The sequence below is a fragment of the Habropoda laboriosa genome, unplaced genomic scaffold (assembly GCF_001263275.1).
Source record: "Habropoda laboriosa isolate 0110345459 unplaced genomic scaffold, ASM126327v1 scaffold64, whole genome shotgun sequence".
In the NCBI taxonomy this organism is placed as follows: Eukaryota; Metazoa; Arthropoda; class Insecta; order Hymenoptera; family Apidae; genus Habropoda; species Habropoda laboriosa.
In genome coordinates this window covers 116,518-139,420 of record NW_017100183.1, presented here as the reverse complement: position 1 = coordinate 139,420, position 22,903 = coordinate 116,518, and the positions used below count along the sequence as shown (strand labels likewise).

General features: G+C 37.5%; 1 protein-coding gene across 9 annotated transcripts; it reads right to left on the bottom strand.

The window, feature by feature from the left end:
* Positions 1 to 2,327: 2,327 nt before the first annotated feature.
* LOC108579267 (heterogeneous nuclear ribonucleoprotein R) lies at positions 2,328 to 21,163 on the bottom strand. Of its 9 annotated transcripts, XM_017942766.1 has the most exons (13): positions 21,001 to 21,163; positions 18,532 to 18,917; positions 18,348 to 18,455; positions 18,049 to 18,225; positions 16,502 to 16,637; positions 11,057 to 11,262; positions 10,820 to 10,969; positions 10,583 to 10,728; positions 10,376 to 10,491; positions 8,544 to 8,558; positions 7,642 to 7,790; positions 3,578 to 3,743; positions 2,328 to 2,660 (listed from the first exon to the last, which is right to left on the bottom strand). In XM_017942766.1, exons 2-13 carry the CDS (start codon positions 18,913 to 18,915, stop codon positions 2,410 to 2,412), a joined length of 2,004 nt encoding a protein of 667 aa, XP_017798255.1. In that variant the 5' UTR covers positions 18,916 to 18,917; positions 21,001 to 21,163; the 3' UTR covers positions 2,328 to 2,409. The 9 variants fall into 9 exon arrangements, with proteins under 9 accessions (XP_017798255.1, XP_017798253.1, XP_017798252.1 ...); XM_017942764.1 differs by lacking the exon at positions 8,544 to 8,558 and having other exon boundaries at positions 2,328 to 2,657; XM_017942763.1 differs by lacking the exons at positions 8,544 to 8,558; positions 16,502 to 16,637 and adding an exon at positions 15,089 to 15,224.
* Between the last annotated feature and the right edge of the window lie 1,740 nt (positions 21,164 to 22,903).

Sequence of the window (22,903 nt, the reverse complement as noted above, 5' to 3'; positions counted from 1 at the left end):
GGCTTCGCTTATGTTTTTCATTTCGAATATTCTCCAGAACAGGGGGTGTCTGGGCTCCAGGGGGACAGGGACCAACTATAGCCCGCATTTGCAACTCTTACTAATTAACTAACAGGCTAACAATAACAACGAGTCAACACTCAAAATGTGTGCCGTATGTGTTCATGCATTTGTAAACGCTGCGTACACTTTACACATCCTAAATCAATCCGTGACTATCATTATCAAATTCAGTAGTCAGTCGTTCTAAAAAAGAAACTTTCCTGCGCGTGTGGCAAGGATCACGCGATGAACGCAACATAAAAATTTTGAAAGTAAAATTTAAGACAAAGATAAAAACGAAACATATAAGCTATACCTTTTCTCTATTCGTTACATTCGTCCATTTGTACTCAACGGTTCTTTGTTCGATTCCCTGGCTACGAAATAAGAAGAAGAAAGAGGGACGGTGTGTTTGTGTGTGTGTGTGTGTGTGTGTGTGTGTGTGTGTGTGTGTGTGTGTGTGTGTGTGTGTGTGTGTGTGTGTGTGTGTGTGTGTGGGCGGGGGGGGGGCGCAAAAAGGTTAGTACGTTATCCAGTTAGATAACTCTCACTTTTCTCACCGTTTGGACAGTGTATTGCTAAAAAAATTTTTCTACATAAATGAATCCTATTTCGATCAAATTTGTTGCCTTCAACAGCTACAATCCCTTCTTTCTTTCCATTCTTATTATTTCGAAATATTCTGCTCTCTATATGCTAATCCTAAACCAATGATCGTAATCGAACAAATACGAAACATTTCTACGTAGAACCGTTGATTTTTCTAACGTTTCATTTCCTATTCCCATAAAACCTGCCTGACCCTTAATAATAATAATAGTTTCACTGACTGTACACATTATAGACCAACAATAGAAGGTCTAGGCGGCGCTTGGCGCGCTCCACGCATACACGGGCGGCCCACTTGGACGCGTACATAATACTCGCACGCATGCACAAGCAATCGCCCACAGACAAACAACAGAGACATACACATACAGACAGACACACATACAAGCATACATACAACAAAGAAACAGATAGATAGACAAACAGAGGCAGACAGACGGACAAACAGCCAGACTCCACGTACCACGTAAACATGCAGCAGCACTCGTTTTAACACGTATACGTAGCCTTCTTCTCTTTCTTTATTCGACGAAAAGAAAGAACTATAAAAATTTATCGCAATATCGATACTTTTAATATTCCGTTCACGCCCTTTATCTTTTGTCTGCCATCCTCCAACGAACTCTGTCTGTCCTCGATAACATTCTCACTCTCTTTTATACGAACCACCGCTTATTCTCTTGCAAATTCTTTCTTCAATCTCCTCATCAACTTCATCCTTTCCCATCCCATCACCGTGTATCATTCTCTTTCACTATCCCATCCACTCTGATTATTCCTTAGATTCTCACGTACGCATGCCTTCTCTCACGATCTACTCACGTATACACGTTCTTCCACATACACACAAAATGTCGAATCGTAGCATAATAAAATCGCAGGCTTCCGTGATTTTTCTTAATTAATACAAGCCATCACAATCCTAATGTCAACATCGCTGATCTTTGTATCACTTGGCAGTAAACAATGTGACAATGTAGTAGTACTTAGATTAGTGTGTGTATGCATGTGTGCGTCTGTACGTGTATGTACATATGTATACATATACATACTGCATGCATATACACGTGTGTGTGTGTGTGTGTGTGTGTGTGTGTGTGTGTGTGTGTGTGTGTGTGTGTGTGGAGAGATAGTAATAGTACGGGGTGGGTAAGTTGGGTGGTCACTCTGATGTAATAATTAGTCCCAGTGGCACATCACTGTATACATACATCACAACAATAGCGGGCGATGGTGGTGACGCCTAGAGCACGACGCTTCACGCGCTTTCTCACGTTCCGTGGTTCGTTCATTCGATGATTATAAATAGGCATAAAAACATTTACAATTGCCAAATCGGTGGAGCAGATATAGCATATAAGTGGATTTCTATCTCCTTTTCCATTTCCATCTTTCTTCTCCACGTCTCGCTTGAAAAACACTACCGGGTTCTATATTCCATTTTTTCTCACAATTACCTCTTGTTTTCGTTGCATTTCACTCTGCTTCTTTCTTCGCACATATTAACGCTAACTTCAATTTTCCTCCTTATCCATTGTACACATAGTGTTATGTTTCTTTTTGTTTTTTGTTTGTTTGTTTGCTTATTTGATCGATCGATCGACCGACCGATCGATCGATCGACCGACCGACCGACCGACCGATCGATCGTTCGTTCGTTCGTTCGTTTCGTTCGTTCATGAATTCGTTCGTCGTGCGTGCGTGCGTGCTTACGTGCGTGCTTGCTTGCGTGCGTGTTCACTCACAGACTTGCAGAAGTTAGCTCCACGATTGGTAGGAGTCTTGGTACCATTCGTGATCGTCGCTGGAAACACCGCCGAGCGTGGCGGTCCTACCTCCAAATCCCATGTCTCCGCCGCCACCACCACCACTGCCACCGTTCACACTCGCCAATCCGTACGCATTGCCCAGTGGTTGTTGGGCGAGGGGTTGGTTTCCCCAGTTGCTCTGGAAGCGACGCTTAGATTCCCCCTGGTTCTGGTGACCCCCGTCAAATTTTCGTTTACCTGCTGTACAAATAAAACAAACTCTGTCACCTTCGATTCTCATCGCGTAATCGAAAAAAAACATATAGAATTCTGTTCTATCACCGTGGCGAATATACTTCTTCCTCCTCCCTCTCTCACTGCTCTCTCACTCTCTCCCACACTCGCGCGCAACAAACATCGCTATCGTTGTCATTCGCTCGCACAGAGTGATCACGCACACACTGTTATCGTTATTTCGTTCGTGCGTTAATATAATAATGGAAAACATATAATCAACAATGCAAACGATATAGTGTATATGGTGTCTCTCTTGTTCGCTGAATCGGAATGACGACTAAGCGAATGCAGAATGCATTTGAACTAATTGGAAAAGTACCGATGTGTCAACGCGCATCGAGAGAAACTGCGCTCAGAAATTTACATGTTCAAAGTAATACTTATCTTGCTAAGGAGAAACTCTAACACTACACGAATGTTATTCGTCAAATCCAAGTCGAACAATGAGCCAACGATATTTTTACGCGTTTAACGTGATAAAACTGCACACTTGTGAACAAACGGTCAAAGTAACAAGCCTAATTATCGATTGAAGAAAAACGAAGAACATTATGCAGAAAGTACACGACAATACGACATAAAAAAAAAAAGATGGAAAAAAAAATTCGGGGCAAAGTGCAGTGAAACGTTCGACACATGGTCCCCGATACGACGATACAGGATCAAGAATCAAAGGATTAGCCGACAATGAAAAGAAGATGAAGCGGAAGGAGAAAAAGAGAAGGAAGAAGTGGTAGTGGAGGAGGTGGAGGAGGAGGAGGAGAAACGCACACGGCAATTGGCAAATACGAAAAGAGTCTCTAATTGTAAGAACAGGAGAAGAGAGCAGCGTGTGTAAAAATAATGTAAAAAGATGATTGATTTATTGTGGAGATACAGACCATCCTCACCTGGTAAACTTCCCTTGGCGCGGGCCCCCCCACGAGCGGACAGCCGCTGGACCCCACGGGGCCCTGAAGTTGCGGGGTTGCGTCCCCCCCTGACTGGCCCACGTACTTGCGGCCCACCGACTCTGCCACGCGGCACTACTCCACGGCCACGTCCAGCCTGACCAAATAACACACACCCAATCGTTACCCTATGTGACATTACTTACACTCCTAATAAAAGCGTTCGCGTACGCGCGCGCTCTTTTTACTCCCTCTTTCTTTCACTTTACCTCCATCCCATCCCGCCCCCACACCCCTTCCCCCCTCCCCCAACCGACTCTCCACAATAATTATTCAACTCTCCTTTATCAGCCCCTTCCTCTCATTTTTCCTCACATATTTTTTCTCGTCGTTATAGCTAATATCTAATCGTTCACATCCTACGTATTATTTTCTACCTATACATCGTCTGCTTGTTCGTAAATCGAGCCTAATACAGTGTGTCGAAGTGAGACTATCATCAACAATAGTTTCCCACTTTCGTATATATACATGTGCGAAACACCGAACCACTCGTTGATCCGGTTGTTAGTTCCATCGTCAACTAACTCTATCATATGTACATTTTTATGCCCACTATATATATATATGCATACACGTATTATATACAAACACGTACACGTCCAGGTACACATCAATAGGTACATATGTATATATACTCGTATGCAAAACCATAGGTGTATGTATATATGTGTGTGTATGCGTGCATGTACGCGCTAGAAGTTCGTTGGTGTGTGTATTGATGTGTGTGCGTGCGTGCGCGCGCGCGTACGCGCACGCAGGGATGCATGAATTTATAGACGTACATGATTTACGAATACGTACTTACGAACAATACACATTCGAAATAGTGTGCGCGTATATGAAACAGTGTTTATGCGTGTATCTATTATATGAACATACACGTACATACGTGCGCACACACGCATGCATGCACGCATGCACGCAGGCACGCACCCACGCACTTATGATTAATGAACAATGAGAGAGGACAGGTGGAAAAGTGGAAAGTGGTAAGCAGAGAGGAAGGAGGTACATAGAGAATATAGGATAGCCATTTATGTATGTGTACATATATTGGTCAAATATATACATGAAATGCAGAACGATGCAACGCAAGGAGGGATCACCTAAAACCAAATCTTACTAACCACATTTTTTACAGACAGCAGTAGTATTAGCAGAGTTATCCAATGCAGTAAAGCGGAAAGCTTATTGTATTGGGATGGCGAAGGAACTTTAAGCGACACAACCTACTGCACTGTCAGCTAGAACAAAATTTAATATGTCAACATTTAAATAGTATAAGCGGCAGCAGCACAGCATCATACAGCAGGGTAGTACTTTTTAAAAGCTTAAGCGATATTTTGTACGTCGAAGCAAGCAACAGCCATCAAATAGTATTATCGATGCTACAAATTACTAGCAGCGACTACCAGAAATCATCGTCGTTTCTTTTTTTCTTTTTCCATTCTTCTCCTTATATTAAATCCTTGCTTCTATTTCATCCATTACCTATACTCACATGTCAGACTTCATTTAGTATGTAAATACTGTTCATACAACAGGCATACGTCCCACGCAAACGTCAAACATTTCCAATGAACTATCCTCCCCCCTCCATTCTATTCTTCTCCTACCAACGATCGGATAATCTTCATTTTCCTCCAGCTTTTGCTCAAACTAACCCTTTCTTTTTTCCTTCAAAAAAACCAAAATACGTACTTGCGACAATCGAAATATTCACCGCATCATTTCTAACGTATTATTCGTAGAGATCAATGCACTAAGGCGAAGCAACATCGACTAACTGAAATTAAAGAAACACTCCTAACGATCGTGGAGATAATTTCACTCGATAGAAATTTTTCAACATAGCTAAACAATCGATCGATAATAATGTCGGTGTGTCGGTCGTGTTAACAGTGCGGTTTGTTTACTAGTTTAGCCGATCAATTCAACGACCGTTTATTCATCTATTCATCTACCGATTCGACTATCTATCTATCTATCTATCTATCTATTTCTACGTATCTATGTCTTTCTAAAAATTTGTCCCTGTGGCCAGTCAGCCTATCAAAGAAATGTAACGATGATATAATTCCAATGATCTTCACAGAGTACTCAATGCTCTCTTAGAGTATTTGGATAACCCTGCAACTAGACATACAAACACATACATACATACATACATACATGCTGCATACATACGTACATACGTATATATACGCGTGTACCTACATAAGTGTATCATATCCGAGCCACGAGACTCACGTCAATCGCTATTTACGTGTGCATAATCTATTTGCACGCGCGCACGTGTGTATACATGTACGTACAAGTATATGCACAATACATATACGTGTATATATAGCATTGCTGGAAGGGATATAGTGAAATAATTTTACTTAACAGCTTGTAAATCGTACAAATTGTTATCAAATGCCAAAACAGTACGGACGTTTCAATTCGGATGTTAGATTGGTTGATCCAAAAAGCCATAAACCGAAGACGTATTTCATTCTGGTTATCCAACACCGAGTTTTCTCATATACGTAGTTTACGATTTCATTTTCCTTCCACCATGCATATACACGTAAATTATATATATAGATGTGCATATGTCACATGGAATAGAACGCACAGCAGGAACTTCCCTATGGTGCATTGCGAGCGACCTACTACTGGGCTTTCCGTAAATATTACCGACAATGTGGTGGGTATTAGGGAAACACGTACAATACTATAATACATTTGCAATCTTTTTCCTTTCTCGTAGAGAAAAACGTAACAACAAGAGAGATTGTTATTCCTTCGTCACCTCTGCGTCGTCTCCCTCCTTCCCCACCCCCACAATCTCTTCCCCTTTCTCCTCTCGCTATTGTATGCATTGCTCGATATTTTTTTCCTTTTTTCCGTTCCTCTCTTCTTACTTTCCTCATAGCTTTTCCCGGCTGTATTTTTACAGAAAAATTTAGAATGGGTCTACCATGGCTCAGATATGATTAGCAAGCAATTTGAAAGTGGCAATGTGTTCGGTTTATAGGGTCACGTTAGTGTAAGCAATAATATTAGTAATAGATATACAAGAAATATCTAGTAGCCCCCCGCCCCGCCCCTTCCTGCCGTCCTTCTCGTCCCGTCACGCTCTCCTGTCCTTCATTCTGCACTCCTCTTTCACATCCCCTAATGAATTACGTTACCATACACGGCCACACGCACGCACACACACACACACGCATACAAAATCTCTCACAGACACCTACTATTTTTATGCCAATCAATTTTTTCTTTCCTCAGGGTAGAAAACAATTATAGACATGTAACAAGCTCAATCTATTTAATTATTCCTACGATGCTTTACTAAGTGAAAGCAGAATACATCTATTATTTATCTGGTGTAAGTGTTGAATTTGTGTACAACTGGGCTGATATTAACAATGTACCGAATATGGCTATGTGGCAAATGGGAAAATAAATAAATAAAGAGATGCACATATTGAAATATGATAAACGGATCAGATATGTGTATAAATAGTATATACACATATAATAGCACAAGCACACAAAATGCAAACATACACCCACACATTCATGACAGGTAGCACACGTGTCGTCGTTAATAGAAAAAGAGCTCTACGTACGTACATATGTAGGTATGTACCGATGTGCGGTATTCAATTATCTACACATATATTTATATGCCCATACGTGTATACTTACATCGACAAGTAAAAAATGAATGCACGCTCTGATTGAACGATAAAATGGACAGGTTATTTGGAAAGTGTAAAGTGGATTATACGATGTACTTGGGATACATCCGCGAACACTGTGCCACAGTCAAACTACCGCTGATGTGTGTATATATGTATATAGATATATACATATGTATACATACATATATATATACACATATACAGACACACACACATACATACATAATATATATCAAAGAATGTAATAATGATTCAGTAACGGAAACGACTTTAGAACCATTAAAAAAGGCAACCCACCGGTTGAGGCTGCCTGCCTCTCCCTCTGGCAGGTGGCGGAGGCGGCGCGTAATCGAAATAGTAATCTTCGTATCGATAATAGTCATCGTAATATGGATCACTGTAGCCACCTCGATAATCCCCATAACCGTAATAGTCGTAATCATAATCTATAAAAACACACATTACAAATAGACCCAAATTTAGCCACGATATATCCAATTGACAACTTATTCAAAACTAATACTCGTGTTTCGCATAAGAAAAGGCATGCCGGGAAAAGATGGTTTTAAAAACTTCAATGATAGGAAACAAAAAAAAAGAGAAAGAAAAAATAATGTACATCCAAATTTTGTTATGACGTTTCTTCGCAATCGTGTTGCAAAACGATTCAATTAAAGTCATCGCGTTAAACGTATAGCGTTTCTTACTGTGTAATTACGATACTGCAAAGAAAAAACTCAATAATTACCCTACCACCATCACGTATCCTGGTCAATTCCACGCTTCCTTCGGATCATTGAAAATTTTCGAGTCTTTCTCAATTTCTCCCTCCCTCCCTTCCTTCCTCGCATCCTCACTCTCTCTCACCCTCACTCTCTCTCTCTCACTCTCACTCTCTCTCGCCCCCTGTTCGGCGCGCGCAATCGAGCCTTTTTCGCTCTCTCTCGATGACTTCACCAAGAACAACATTCTTCATGCTGGTTTCGCGAAACATCCATAGAACCGAGATTTTTTTTTATCTTAATCTTTTTTTCTTTTCAACCAATCCAAACGCATTGTCATATACACGAAGGATTTTCGATGATCCGACATTAGCGTCTTGACAACGTCAGACATATAATTGCAAAAGGGAAAAAATACACAATTCTACCAAATGGTACTCTACTACGTTCCACTCGTAATTCAATATCGCATCTTACCTATTTCCATGAGAGCTGAAACCAAATTTTCTGAGTTTATGATGCATACAAACTCAACGAAATACACACGCATTTACATAAAACGAGATAGAACAAATAACGTAAAAAGAAAAAAGTAAAGGGAGAAAAAAAGAGACTGATTTCTTTGGAAATGCGTATGATTATACGATGTGATAAATAAATCTCACTTGGGCACCATCGTACGTAATTACAAAACAAACAATACACATGCAATTACTTTTCTTTTGTAGAAAAAAAATACACGCGCATGTGTGCGAGTGTGTGGGTGTACATGTGGGTGTATGTACACCCGCCCCCATCCACCCACGCACGCACACACGCACACAAAACAAACATATACGTCAAAGAAAACAGGTATCACAGGAAGTGGTAGTGGTAAGGCAATAAGGTGCTCTTATTCTGTACTAAGCCACACCTGCTGACCACATACATATGGATAATTGCCATATGTATGAGCATACTATATACGATCGAAAGTTTCGGAAATTTGTAACGTTGCAAGTTTACTCAACTCTACCCAACATCATGTCTTATAAATCCAATTGTTGCACATTATTCGGCAAATTATGTAAATTACACATCAATGAAAATAAATATTGCAATTTTTTCAAGAACGGAAGGAATGCAAAAAAAAATAACCGCAAAGCTACTGAAAATGTAATTGTAGTAGGCTCAGATCAAATTTAACTTAATAAAAGTATTATACGAATACAACTATTTGGCTTAATAACTAAAAAAAAGTATTTCCATCATCCTAGCACTTTCTCACTACACAACCTTTTAAGATGATGCAAAACTTCTTGTCGTTAATTCTCCAAAACATATTATAGATGACTTCTCTCGTTGCTTAGTGAACAGATTTGCGTTTTACAGCTGTTGCACAATTTCATAATCGACAATTAAATCGAACAATAGGATCGTGGCTTTCAAGGTCGAGAAGAAAAGATTTCGACGAGATAAGGTGATACAATGTGATTCGACGTTAAGTACATATATACTTCTGTACATAAGTTTCTCCGTGTAAACAATGTCATGCGCGTAAGCCGAGGTATGTAGTGAGATAGTGAAAAATCCCCAAAAGCATGCGGGATGTTTGTGTCACATAACATTACCATAAGATATCGATATAAATGACCTAACAATGATTCGTATTTCTATTTAAATCTGAAAAATAAAATATTAGTGTTTTAAATCCATGATGAGAAGTTTACCGATAACTACTTCGATCGTCTTATCACTTTTTACCATTAACAGAGGTTTATCTTCTACCTTTCTATTCTATATCTCTTCAATTTCAGCGTTTAAATAGCAATTGATATACGTTGCAACAGATTTTATTCGAAACTTGCATTATATATTATAGGTATGTCCGAGCCCAGAATTTGTTATATACATGGGTAAAATGACAAACAATTTGGTGAAGAAATGTTGAAATATCAAAAGGGCTTTCGTGAATGTAAGTTATGGTCTAAGTCGAATAGTGAATCGAGTTGAATGCAAGCGAAAAGAAGATGTTACTTCGATAAGAACAAAACCGTATAAATTACACGAAGTACATGTTATCTTCTTCTCGTACAAGTGTTGTTGTTGTTGTTATTGTGGTTGTTGTTATAGGACGACGAAATGCGATCAAAGTGTTACGTACAACAGTGTATGTGTGCGTGTGTGTTTGCTGCGCGCGCGCGCGCGCGCGCGTGTGTGTGTGTGTGCGCGCGCACGCGCGCGCGTGAATTTGTGCGTGTGTATGTTCCGCATGGATTTAGAAATATGAACAAACGCATAAAGATGAAGACGGAGAAGATGGTACTTACCATAGTCACCTCGTCCCATCTGTCCTCGCATACCTGCACCGGTACCTCGGGGACCTTGGCCAGGACCACGAACTGGCATCGGTGCTCCCATCATACTCGGATGCGACGGAGAACCCCTGAAATGGGCAGCAGTTTCACTGTGATTTCGAAGATAAAATAGATTACAATGAAAAATAAGAATAGCAATATAAACGAATTACGACTCACCCACTACGACCATGAAACATTTGTATCATTCTTCGTTCCCTCGCACGAAGCATCTCTTCTTTCTTCTTTTTATCAGATGGTGGTTTCGCGAGAGATACCTCAATGTGAGAACCTCCGATTTCCTTTCCGTTCAATTCGTTCATCGCCTGAAACACGGAGTGGACGATAGAAAATAAGAAACGCGTGTACCGTTCTTTTATCCCCGATCACATCGCGACCGACACCGTTATTTCTTACCTTCACGGCATTGTCTCTTTCTTCGAAATGCACAAACGCATAGTCTTTGATCTTTTTCACTCTTTCGATGTTACCATATTCCTCGAAACTTTCTTTCAATTTCTCTTCGGAACAATCTTGCGTCAAATTCTTTACGTACAACACACGTACCTAGAATCAACAATTTCTCCATAAACAACCGACCTTGTCTCCTCTCATTCCGTTTCTCTTCTCACAACGCGCGTCGATCACACTCACTTTAGACATAGTTTGTTCATCAGGCTCCTCTTGAGGATCAGCCCAATCAACTATGATATCACAGCCCCATACCTTGATGCGACCAGTACCTAGTCTTCGTTTTGCTAAGGAAGCAGCTTTATGAGATTCATACTCTAAGAAGCAAAAACCTCTATTTTTCTTCTTATCATCCGGGGAACTGTAGATAATCACCTCAGTCAGGCCAGCTATACGATGAAAAATTATAAAAAAAAAAAAGAAAATGGGTCAATAGAATTCGTTGGAACATTAAAACAACAACAACAACAAAAGATGTAGAGATCTACGGGTTAAGAAAATCAGAAAGAGAAAGAAAGAAAGGAAAACGTGACGGAGGAGGGGGAAGGGGAAGGGTGAGAAAGAAAGACAGAGAAAGAGAGAGAGAAATGGATAAACAAAGTTCGTCAATGTGTAACAAGTATAGATGTATAACTAAACGGATTACATACTTTCGAGATCCGCGAAAAGTATAAATTTGAAAAGAAAAAAAAAAGCAGAGTTTTACCAATATATGCATTACCGATATGTCTGCAAAATATCCTTGACTATATTGTTGATTCTGAAGATATTTGAAATAAAGAAAAGATGAACAGAGAGAGGAGAGGAGAGGAGAGGAGAGGAGAGGAGAGGAGAGGAGAGGAGAGGAGAGGTGAGGAGAGGAGAGGAGAGGTGAGGAGAGGACAGGAGAGAGACGAGAAAATGAAAACAAGCAGAAATTTAATAGATAAAATGTATCGTCCAATTTGTTCTAACTGGATGATTTATATGTGTCATGAAACATTGAAATTGCAATTATGCATTACCAAGTGTTAAATTATATCACGAGAGGTAATTATTCTCACGTTAAAGATAAACATTTTTACTTAAGAAGCGTTCAGATATTTTGCTAATTTTGTATAAAATATATGAAAATATAGACAAAGTATAAAATATTTCTAGACGATTCTAAACAACTGAAAAATTAACCAAAGAAAAAACTAAAAGTATAATACTAAAACACAAAGACTGTAACTTTACCATATCACCGATCTACTAAACTGTACTCGTGATGTGTTTATATGTGTGTGTGTGTGTGTGTGTGCGGCCAAACGGGTGGGCGCGCACGCACACACGACACGCACGCACGTGTATATACATACATATAATACACGTATAATTATGTATATGCGTATATGATAAAATGAATGTTCAGCAATATGTAGTTTAAGGCTCGTACCTCTTTCGGCTACAAATCTGATTTTTAAAAGCTACAACGGAATTTACGAATTGAATTTTCTTTCTTCTAACACGAATACTCACGATTACACTATCAACTGTACACACACGCGTTGTTCGAAAAATTCTTCGTAAACGATAAATTAAGTTGATCCGTTTGAAAGAAATGTAGGTCAACGTTCAAGATTTCGTGCTGAATACACATCATCGGTAATTTTTTCAGGAATTTTCAAAATGTGAAGCATATGTAGTAAGTATGTACCACACAGAAAATGATCAAATCTTTAGCCGAACGCATACACACGTACGTGTGGAAGATAAAACACACTATATCACTATACGTATGCGAGAAACCCCTTTTCCCTGATACACACTCCCGTCCATACCAATACCGCACACACAGAATACAAATTACATCGTACCAATGACGCTTGTAACTTACGTAGATTATGTTCGATTACAACACACACTTGTAATGCGTACGCGTTAATACATGTACGCATATTCTTTATAATGTGTATCACGTAATAACATATTACACGTTACATATGATGTGTGTGTGTGTGTGTGTGTGTGTGTGTGTGTGCGTGTGTGTGCGCGCGCGCGCGCGCGTGTGTTTATATGCGTATATAGGCATATGTAATGTGTACGCACGTACGCGTGTGTACATGTATGTACACTATGCGTTAAGTATGTACACGCATATTTTTCTAAAAATATTCAAGTTGAATTTAAAACTAGACAATACTTTTCTGAAAATCTAGTTCGGGAAAATAGTCGGAAATTCTATACCAACCGAAAAGCACGATAATACGTAAGAAAGCTACAAATATGTATGTTTAAGAAAAGAGAAAGAAAGAAAGAGAGATATCGTGAAATATAGCTATTGGACATGAACAAGAAATTCACGGCTTCAACAAATTTTTCACCGAGTTTCCAAATGTTTGCAGATTCTAATAGTATTACCACTTATCGGTATAGTTCGTCTTAATGACTTATGAGAAGAGTAAATATAGAAAGAACAGAAGAATGTATTATTATTAAACAGTATTGTCATGCTATTAGAATTTACATGCATTACAATAATTGATTTACGAATATACAATAGATGGATACTTTTTTGAAAATCTACGTTCGTTCAAATACATTCCAATCAGTATTTGTGCATACGACCGATAGATTAACAAAAACATTTTGCAGAAACAATCGAACAATTGCTTCGCTCCTAAATGATTGATATTCGATCAATTGCTGCCATTCTTTGCCCTTTCCTTTATAACATAGTTCTCCTCTCCTTCCTCTCAGTTTAAGAACTGGCTTACACACGCGCATACACACAAATGTATGTGTGTGTACGTACGTACGTAAGTGCACGCGTATACGCGCGGGTGTGTGGGTGTCTGTCTGTCTGTCTGTCTGCTGTGTGTGTGTGTGTGTGTGTGTTGTGTGTGTGTGTGGTGTGTGTGTGTGTGTGTGTGTGTGTGTGTGTGTGTGTGTGTGCGCGCGCGCGCGCGCGTGTCGTGAGCGTGTATATAATGAATAGATAACACGGCACCGGCGCAAAAAAAAAGAAAAAAAAAGAAAACTTAGTCTTGCAATGTCAGCCATTGATTTCTAACTGTACAAAGTAAATGTCGTTACAATAATGATCGTTAGAATAATTCAGATGCCCTGTGACCTGTTTTTACCAATTTCTGATTATTTATCCTTATGCCTCGTGAATCCAATGTTAACATTTTACTCTGTCATTTTTATCCATTATCTCCTCTCTGTGTCCAGACTTGAACATTACATGCAAGAATATGCTATGCAAACATACATAAAATGTGACAGTACCGCACACATTCATTCAATCACTCTGACCGATTTTACACGTTGATATGAAATATATTAGAAAAAGTTCGAAGCAAATAGAATATTTTGTACCGTATGAAATGCAATATTCTATCCAGTCTTTAGTTCTATGTAAACGGAACCCGACATACTCTAAAGATGCGAGCGCGTACATGTAGAAATTATTATGTAACTGTAAACGGTGCTGCTTCTCTCATTATCCTTTCCTTACTAATTTCGATCACGCTCTCTTTTCTTTTTTCCTTTTCAATTAAAATTACTGCTATCTCTACATATGTTCACGTGTCCCAAAATCAAACTAAACGAACAAAAAGTTTTTCTTTGTCGAGAATGTTAAGTGGAAAAGCCAAGGAAACAAAAAAATATAAAACAATGAACGAAAAAAAATTGGAGTTAAATTTTTTAAAACAAAAAGTAAGAAACGCGAACGAAGATCATGTTACATGCCTCGCATGTATAATTACGACATGTATATATTGTAATAAACTGAAACTTCATGATTGTGGGACACAATTGAGTATACATATTACAAAAAGAGGAAGAAAAAAAAAATAAAAATTAAAAAAAGAAGAAAAACCACGGGCATTTTTTTTTTTTTATCTAGAGGTTAATAGGCAAGGAAAAACAATAGAACTGCGAAAGGTGAAGAATTCTTGTGGAAAATGAAAAGTAAACTTGAACAGGGTTTCGTTGCGAGAACATGTGCGAAACGTTTAACAAGTGAAAAGATTCTCTTCGATAGCATACGGCCATCCAATTTAAAAAGAAATTTGCCTACTTGATAATGATGCAAGAGGGCTAAAATTAACCCACCTGGCACCTCTGACAAAAATCGGATAAAAACAGCCGATCGTTAAGAGATACACAAGTTCTGTCCCACCACTTTTTCCCAATAGAACTTCCTTCGGTTACGGCTTGCTGATTTAAGGACAATTGTCAACTTACGTGCGTGCTTTGTAAATTCTTCGAACAAGTCATCTCGGTCTCGATTCTTTGGAATATTTCCCACAAACAAGCGGTGATTGTTATAAGATACGGTAACACCAATCTTTTTCCCTTTCCGAATCTCATAATCATTCAGCTGTAAGAATAATGTGGAAGGAAAGTGCCAATTAAGCTTGCCTTTTATAATTTCACCTGCTTATTGGCTGTCTGAACGTGGGATATCGTGAAGCGACCTTCAGGGGGTAATTTTATTTATCTTGTACGAAGGAAAAGGGCAAGCAGAACTATAGAGGACCGTGGAAAGTGAAACTGGAGTCAATAAAAATCGTATACAGTTGATGAACGGGTATAGATAGGTAGTTGATCGGTAGGCAAGTAGGTATGTACGTGGATGGGAGTGCCTGTCCGTTTGTTAGCGAGCCAAACGCCCCAGCGGTCCACGCAGATCTCCCATACCCCCATGCTCGAGGCCCAGTCATGAATCGCGTTAGCATGATGCGAAAACTGCTAACAACCACGCCAGGACAGCGCGCATTATTTTCATTACTAACTCATTCTACGACCAGAACAATTGTGTCATACTGATTTGCTTCCACATTTTCTCTTCTAACTACTCTGTCTCTTTTCTGTGTTGTCAACAGTAAAAACAAAAACAAAAAAAAAAACAAACGGGAAAAAGTAAAAAAAAAAAAAAGAAAGAAAGAAAGGGAAAACGCAAGTACATGTTCAAATCGGCAAAAAGATCAAAGTTCAAATGCAAAGATCGGGATTGATCGTGTGCGTGTCAGTGTTTGTGTGTGTTTATGTGTGTTCGATATGAGTTTAGAATAGTGAAAAGGAAATGACGTTTATCGTAGTGGTGGTAGTGATGGTTTGGTACAGATCGTAAAATGATCTAGAATGAATCTTAGAATGAAGATGTAATGAGATGGGATGATGATGATGATGATGATGGTAGTGGTGGTGATGGTGGTGGTGGTAGTATCGATGATTGTAGAGACGGCAACGGCAATGGCAACTGCGAACGGTATAGGAAAGGAGAAACGCTAGGCGGGAAAAAAAAACGTCGACAGGGAGAGAAGGAAGGAAACACGATGAATAAAAATAGGAAGCGTATAATAACTCATAACTCAACCTAAATATGCGAGGAAAAGAAGATTTGGACCAGAGAGGTGTTACTGTTCACTAATAAACCGAGAGGCAAGGAGAGACTGACCAGAACTGAAGGTGTCATAGGTAGTCGCAAATTGCACGGTCGCACGCGCGCGATCGTGTTATTGTTTTTCTTGGATGCTCCATAATTCCATACCATCTACAACCACTACTTAAAAGCTACCACTCTTAAGTTACAATACAGGTAGACAGGTAGGTATAGGTAGATAGGTAGGTACACACGCCTCGAATTCACTTTACCTGTTAATTTACCAAATTCCTCCAAGATCTCCTCTTTGCCTTTTGTCTTTGGTATGTTCCCCACGAAAAGTCGTAGATTAGGAACGCTAATGTTTACTTTCAGATTCTGGCCGGGTTTTATTTCGTGATTATCGAGCTGTGGGATGAAGAAAACAAACACATGCCTAATATTGTTCCAATGAGATACACTTCATGTTTTATGTAATTGCGACAAACAGAAGAATTTAGGAAAATTTTTCAAAATATGCGATTAAGTGAAATAATTAGCATGGCCTGGTTCCATGAAAGCGAGAAAGTGGCATGCGCTTTGTCGCTCGAGTCTTCACAATATAGGAAACCGGCGTTCACGTATGTGCTCCTGTAAACAAATTTTAAGCCTACCAATTTTCAAAATTTTGTTACAAAAATTGTCACTGTCCAATGAAAGTTAACCAATTGAATAAGTATACCCCTAACCAATTAGACCACACGAGATATTTCTTTTTTCATCGTTTCATGTTTAGGAAGATTCTCCACTCCCAATTTTGCCCACTGAGCAAAGAGGAGAGCTGGAAAAAGAAACTCATCCACAGGACATCATTATCGTATGCATGTATGTATATACGTACATACGTAAGTATGCGGGTTTCGTGTATACGTGTATGTATAGACGCGCACATGTATATGCAATTTTGCGAGTTCATTCTTTTGTGCATGTATGTATGTACGTTTATATGTTCCCAGTATGCGGTGTGTGTGTGTGTGTGTGTGGTGTTCGAGTGCGTGTGCGTGTGTGTAATAGATGGACAGATGGAGGTACGTATACTTTTATGTATGTATGTGCGCTTATTGTCTCCTCTATTTGTATCATGTTGTTGTTAAATATTTAGGATATGTTGGGCATAATTATATACCTAAATATGAATCATTAATCAGGTGTGTGTGTGTGTGTGTGTGTGTGTGTGTGTGTGTGTGTGTGTGTGTGTTGTGGCATGTATGTATGTATGTATGTATGTATGTATGTATGTATGTATAAAACAAATATGTGGATTGTTCCTAACTAAAAACATTGAATCTCAAATTTCGTTACTTTTTACCATTAGTGAAACAATCCTAAAACATTTGCGTTAAAACTACCACAAAAAAATAAAAGGAAAGAAAGAGAGAGAAAACGCAAGTCACAACATAGAACAAGCCACATGGGAGTATGAAAAAAATTTATTCGAAATGTTTAATGCTATTTGAAAGTTGTAAGAGAAGAATTCTTTATTCCTTTTGGAACAACTATTATTATATGACAAATTAAAAAAGATTCGATAAAACAAGTTATCAAAAAGAAAAGGAAACAAAGAAATGAAACATTTGTAATAAGATATTTAAACATTTCGAAAGTTCACTTATTTTGGTAGCAATAACAATTTTGTAACATTTCTAGAAATTTTGTAAACAAAAGTGAAGGGAATTGATATGTTTATAACAAGATATTGTAAACTAGGATAACAGAATTTGTACGCTTCACAAACATGTACCTACGTAATATTAAAGATAGTTGGAAATTGTCTACATACCTCTCTAACAGCTTGCTGTGCTGCTTCCCTATTAGTAAAAGTGATAAATGCATATCCTCTGTTGCAACCTGCCATTGGATCCATCATTAATCTTAAATCCCAAATTTTTCCACATTTTTCAAATAAGGGAATTAACTCATCTTCGTACATATCTTTTGGAATTTTACCACAAAAAACCTTTTTGTAAAAAACAAACGAGTATACGTAATAAGAAATGAATAAAAATATTAGTAACAATTGTCTTTAGGAAAGAATAGTATATAACTTAATGGGTTGAAGAAATATATTAATCCTTTTACCTCGCAACCAGTTCCTGGTGTGGGACCTTCCCAATTTGGAGGAGGTCCTCCATATTTTCTTTGTCCTGTTGTTACATCTAAAGGATATCCAGTTCGTTCAAGAATCATCTGAAATATTTTTGTTAGTTTTTACTTTATTTATACTGAATTTCAAAGGTCAAATTAATTAAATAAATGCAATTACTTTTATTTTGTCCTCGTCTGGTGCTTTTGGAGTAGTACTGGTACCAGTGCCTTGTCCAGCTCGACTTTTCTGCCTATAGGTTTTCATTACACCACAAAGGTACGCAGATTTATTTGATACATGCTCTAAATTAGATTCAAGAAACTGTATGAGTACATTTAATGCACCATCAACAGGAAATTCCTTTAAAGCATCTAACGCTCTTTCATCCAAATCCACGTGAGCTAATTTTCCTGTTTTATAAATTTCATCCAGTTTTGCAGCTACTTTTTCATCTAACCCATACTGGATTAATTTTGAAAAATCTTCTGTCCTTTCTACATATTCCATTTCCTCTTTAGATTGTTTCTCTTCCATTTTTATTTCTCCATTCCCTTCTGCCATAGCTAAAACAAATTATTTTAATATGCAATATGATACCTCACATAGAAAAAGATACACATTTAATATAATAAAGCTGTTTTCTTCTGTTTCAATTAACAATATAAAACATTAGACACTTTTTCTCATTAGGTGCAGAAAGAAATAATATCCTTAATGTGTCTCTTTCCTATGATCTTTCAAACAAAATCCATATACTTTAACAGATTACAAGTGCTAATGTTGATTTATAGTCAAATAATCAAAGATAAATACATAGTGATATACATAGTGATATTATAGTGAAATATAAATATATGCATTTTCATTTTCCATGTGATAAAGAACTTTCAACATTTTTGTACAATGTTTAGTAGCATTCCTACAAAACCCATTCTTGTACAATGTAATTCCTCCATTTAATATATTTAACATTATTGATCCCTTTTGGTTGAAAATACCATTTATAAGATAAATTGAACATAACATATATAAAGAAATATATACAGAAAAACTTGGAAACGAATAAAAAAATTATCAAGGCACCTACAAATAAAAATCAAATATGGACTATCCAAAAAAAGGAGGAAATATAATGAATTCGATCGAAAATCCAACTTCACTATATAGCATACGATACATGATCTGTACAATTTCCCGCGTTTATAAATAACCATTGTTCAAAATATAATGTAACACTTGGTACCGAGAAAACAATAATAAATAAAGAAATTTTTACGAATTTCATTAGTACATCGTCGATGACATTTTATACCTACTCCTTTTTCATTTGAAATATTCTATGAAAAGTTTCTATTATTAAATAATGTATTTTCAAACACGAGAATTTCACTATTATAACAAAAACTTGTAGAATAATCTATTTAAATGCAGAACATGCTAATTATGCTTTAAGAGAAATACAAATGAAATTTTTTGCGTCTAGCTTGCCGGCCGGCAATAGGACTGCATCCATATTTATAGAAGGATGCGATGCACTTTTGCACTCGCGGTAACATCAACACCTGTCGTTTTAACCGTTGAATTTCTACTCGTGTTTACTAACGCATTACTAGCGAAGCACAGTGATCAAAAATATTCACAATAACCGTAGCAAAAATAGTTGCGTATACCTTAGAAAGTAAATGAACAGAATCCTCTTGTGAGGAAATGGCGATAGACGTCAACGTGATTGCAGACTACGGGGTTCACAAAACGACGCGCAAAGATACGCTCGAACCCAGCGACACGAGTTAGCCATTTTCTTTTCAAGCATATTCACGAATTCTGATTGGTTCATGCAAAAAGCTGAGCAGAAAAAGTTGACCATGCAGTATGCACTCACGGAATAACGAATTTCGTAATTGAGTTGTGCATGAACAATATTACCTACAGTTTTTTCCACATGCTTATTTTCGTTATTACTTATACACGCACTTTCAGATTTATTTCCAATCACTGTATATTATTTCTAATAAACGGAATGACCACCTATTTCAAATGTTACAAGTATATCAATCATTGTTACATATGCGTTGTTGTATTTAACAAACTTCAATATCGTTGTAATAACTCTTTTTACTTTGCTTTACAAACGGAGTTTAAGCGCAAAAATACACTTTTCTTAAGCCCTGAATCAACCAATTTATACTACTGAAATAATCAGTCGAATTTTTCCAACTAAAACCATTATTGCTACAATTTTTTAGAATACGATAAAAATTTCAAGAATTATACACCGGTTTTGTACTGTTAATTTCTCTCTTTCGTTTGTTCCTTTCTTTTTTAAATAATGAGATAATTGAAACATTAAATGAAGTATAAAAGTAACGATTGCAGCAGTATTGTATATCTTTAAATTTTATAGAAAAACTAATCGCGTGCCTAATATACAGTTCTAGTATTACCTAGCGTGCTTTATATAAATATACATGAAATAATACAATCTATGAAATACGTAGAAACTTTGTTTTCTAAACAACACTAAATAAAAAAAGAAAAGAAAGTATGCGCAATTTGTAGAAATGTCAATTAAATCGAGAAAAACAAACCTTCGGTTATACTACGGAAATACTAAACATATAATCATACAATACAAAAATAATATACCTGTATGAAATTTTTAATCTTCACAGTATTAATTTTGAACAAATTGTAAAACGAAGCACCAGATGCGACACAAAACAATCACAAGTTTATAACTGATACGAAATTCATATTACGAATATCACCAATTTTAACACAAATAGAAACTTGTATGTATTTTGCTTCACTTTTGTGTTATATGCAACCGTGTTCTAATATGCGTTACAAATTACAAACACTTTATCGTATAACTGAAATGTAATGCAACGAATTTAGTCTTGTAGGCACTTGCAAAGTTCCGATAATATTGCAATGATGGTGACGGTATGTGGAGTAAGCCCGGGCGCAGCGTTTCGATATCATGTAGTGCCTACATAGCCGTAATGCATAAATTGGACTGTCTCGCTGAAAGAGCGGTGCAGTGGTGCAAGCCCCACAAAACCAAACCAGTTTCCTCGCTTGCTTGCTTGCTAGTTGCGCCCCAATCCAATCCGATTCAACCGCTTACCTCTCTTCGCGGTATATGCGAGCCCCGCCTTAGTCAGGAACGTCACTACTATCCTCCGGTCCCCCTTACCGTTTCTTCCGGTTTTCACATTCTTTATTTAAAATGTCCATCTTTTTTATTTCATTCGTTTTTATTAAACATTTTTCTTTTACTCCGTATATTTATACTTGCTTACACTTTAATCTTACTTATCATTATAACAGTTATGCGATGGTGCTTAATCTGTAATACAATAACTGAAAGGAACGTACCTTAGGAACAATATTGTTACATACATACGTACTTACATCGCCGCATTCGTAGCAAGAATAGGATTTTACAATAAAATTAAGCTATATTCAATTAAAAATACAGGCACTGTCAATATTATGGTGAAAGTATGGTGTAAGGAGTAACATGAATTTCACTTCTTTGATATTAAGTAGAATGCTAAAAGTGTGCAAATAAAATCGAGAGATATGTACTTACATGCATATGCATGCATATAAGTAAATACCGTATGTATGTACCTACGTTATATAAAATGTGCAGATGTATTCACATCTGTAAAACACCTACACGCCTAAATAAATAAGTGAATAGTGTACAAATGAAGTGACATATATGTATGTATATGCACATACACACAGCGTAAATATGATGAAATGCTTTTTTTCATTTACTACGATGTAATACGTATTAAACGTATAATTTCCTTGTAAAAATTGTATATTATAAAATGTCATGCTTATAATACACGTAGAGAACTAACATAGTGTCATCGACGAATGATAGAATGAAATAAAATAAGGGTGTACTCGCGCGCGCGCGTGTTTAGTGACTTGAAGTAAGGCCATAAGAAACACAAAATTGCATATTATATACACATTCACATTTATGTAGGAAAAATTTATATTAAACAAAAAAGTCTTTCAAATTCGCTGAACGATTATTTTATGGATACTTAAAAGATAGATACGCAATTTCTTTATAGTTTTTCTTAAACGCGGCGGATAACGTTCAAGATAACAGAACACAGCGCAGACAGCAAGATACGGTCCTGATTCAACCGTAAACCGCCTGTCTGGTTGAGCACGCACCCGCGTCCCTCAAACTGGAAGGAGTAACAAAGATGGATAATGGTCATACGTTCGCCTGCAGAAACCTGTTCCTTCAGAATTTTTCCGTTTTCTTCATTTTTATTCCTTTGTATTCTCTGTACATCGAAAATGAACTGTGGTCATAAAAGTAATCAGTAACCGCTAATCTACAGAATATTACTAAACCATGCTTTACTCATCGTGTTATATTATTTTTATTTCTTTCTTCGCTTTCTTCCTTTCTTCTTCTATTCTACCTCTTCCTCCCCTTCACGCTCTCCTGCCTATCCCCTCCTTTATGTCTCTTTTCTTCCTTTCTTTTTCCCCTATCGTGATCACC

Excerpts from the sequence above, each read along its gene's own strand:
- LOC108579267 (XM_017942766.1), bottom strand. The coding sequence starts at position 18,915 with ATGGCAGAAGGGAATGGAGAAATAAAAATGGAAGAGAAACAATCTAAA. Across the intron at positions 18,226-18,347 it reads CACCAGGAACTGGTTGCGAG|GTTTTTTGTGGTAAAATTCC; the intron begins GTAAAAGGATTA and ends TTTTACAAAAAG. Across the intron at positions 3,744-7,641 it reads GAGGCAGGCAGCCTCAACCG|GCTGGACGTGGCCGTGGAGT; the intron begins GTGGGTTGCCTT and ends TTATTTGGTCAG.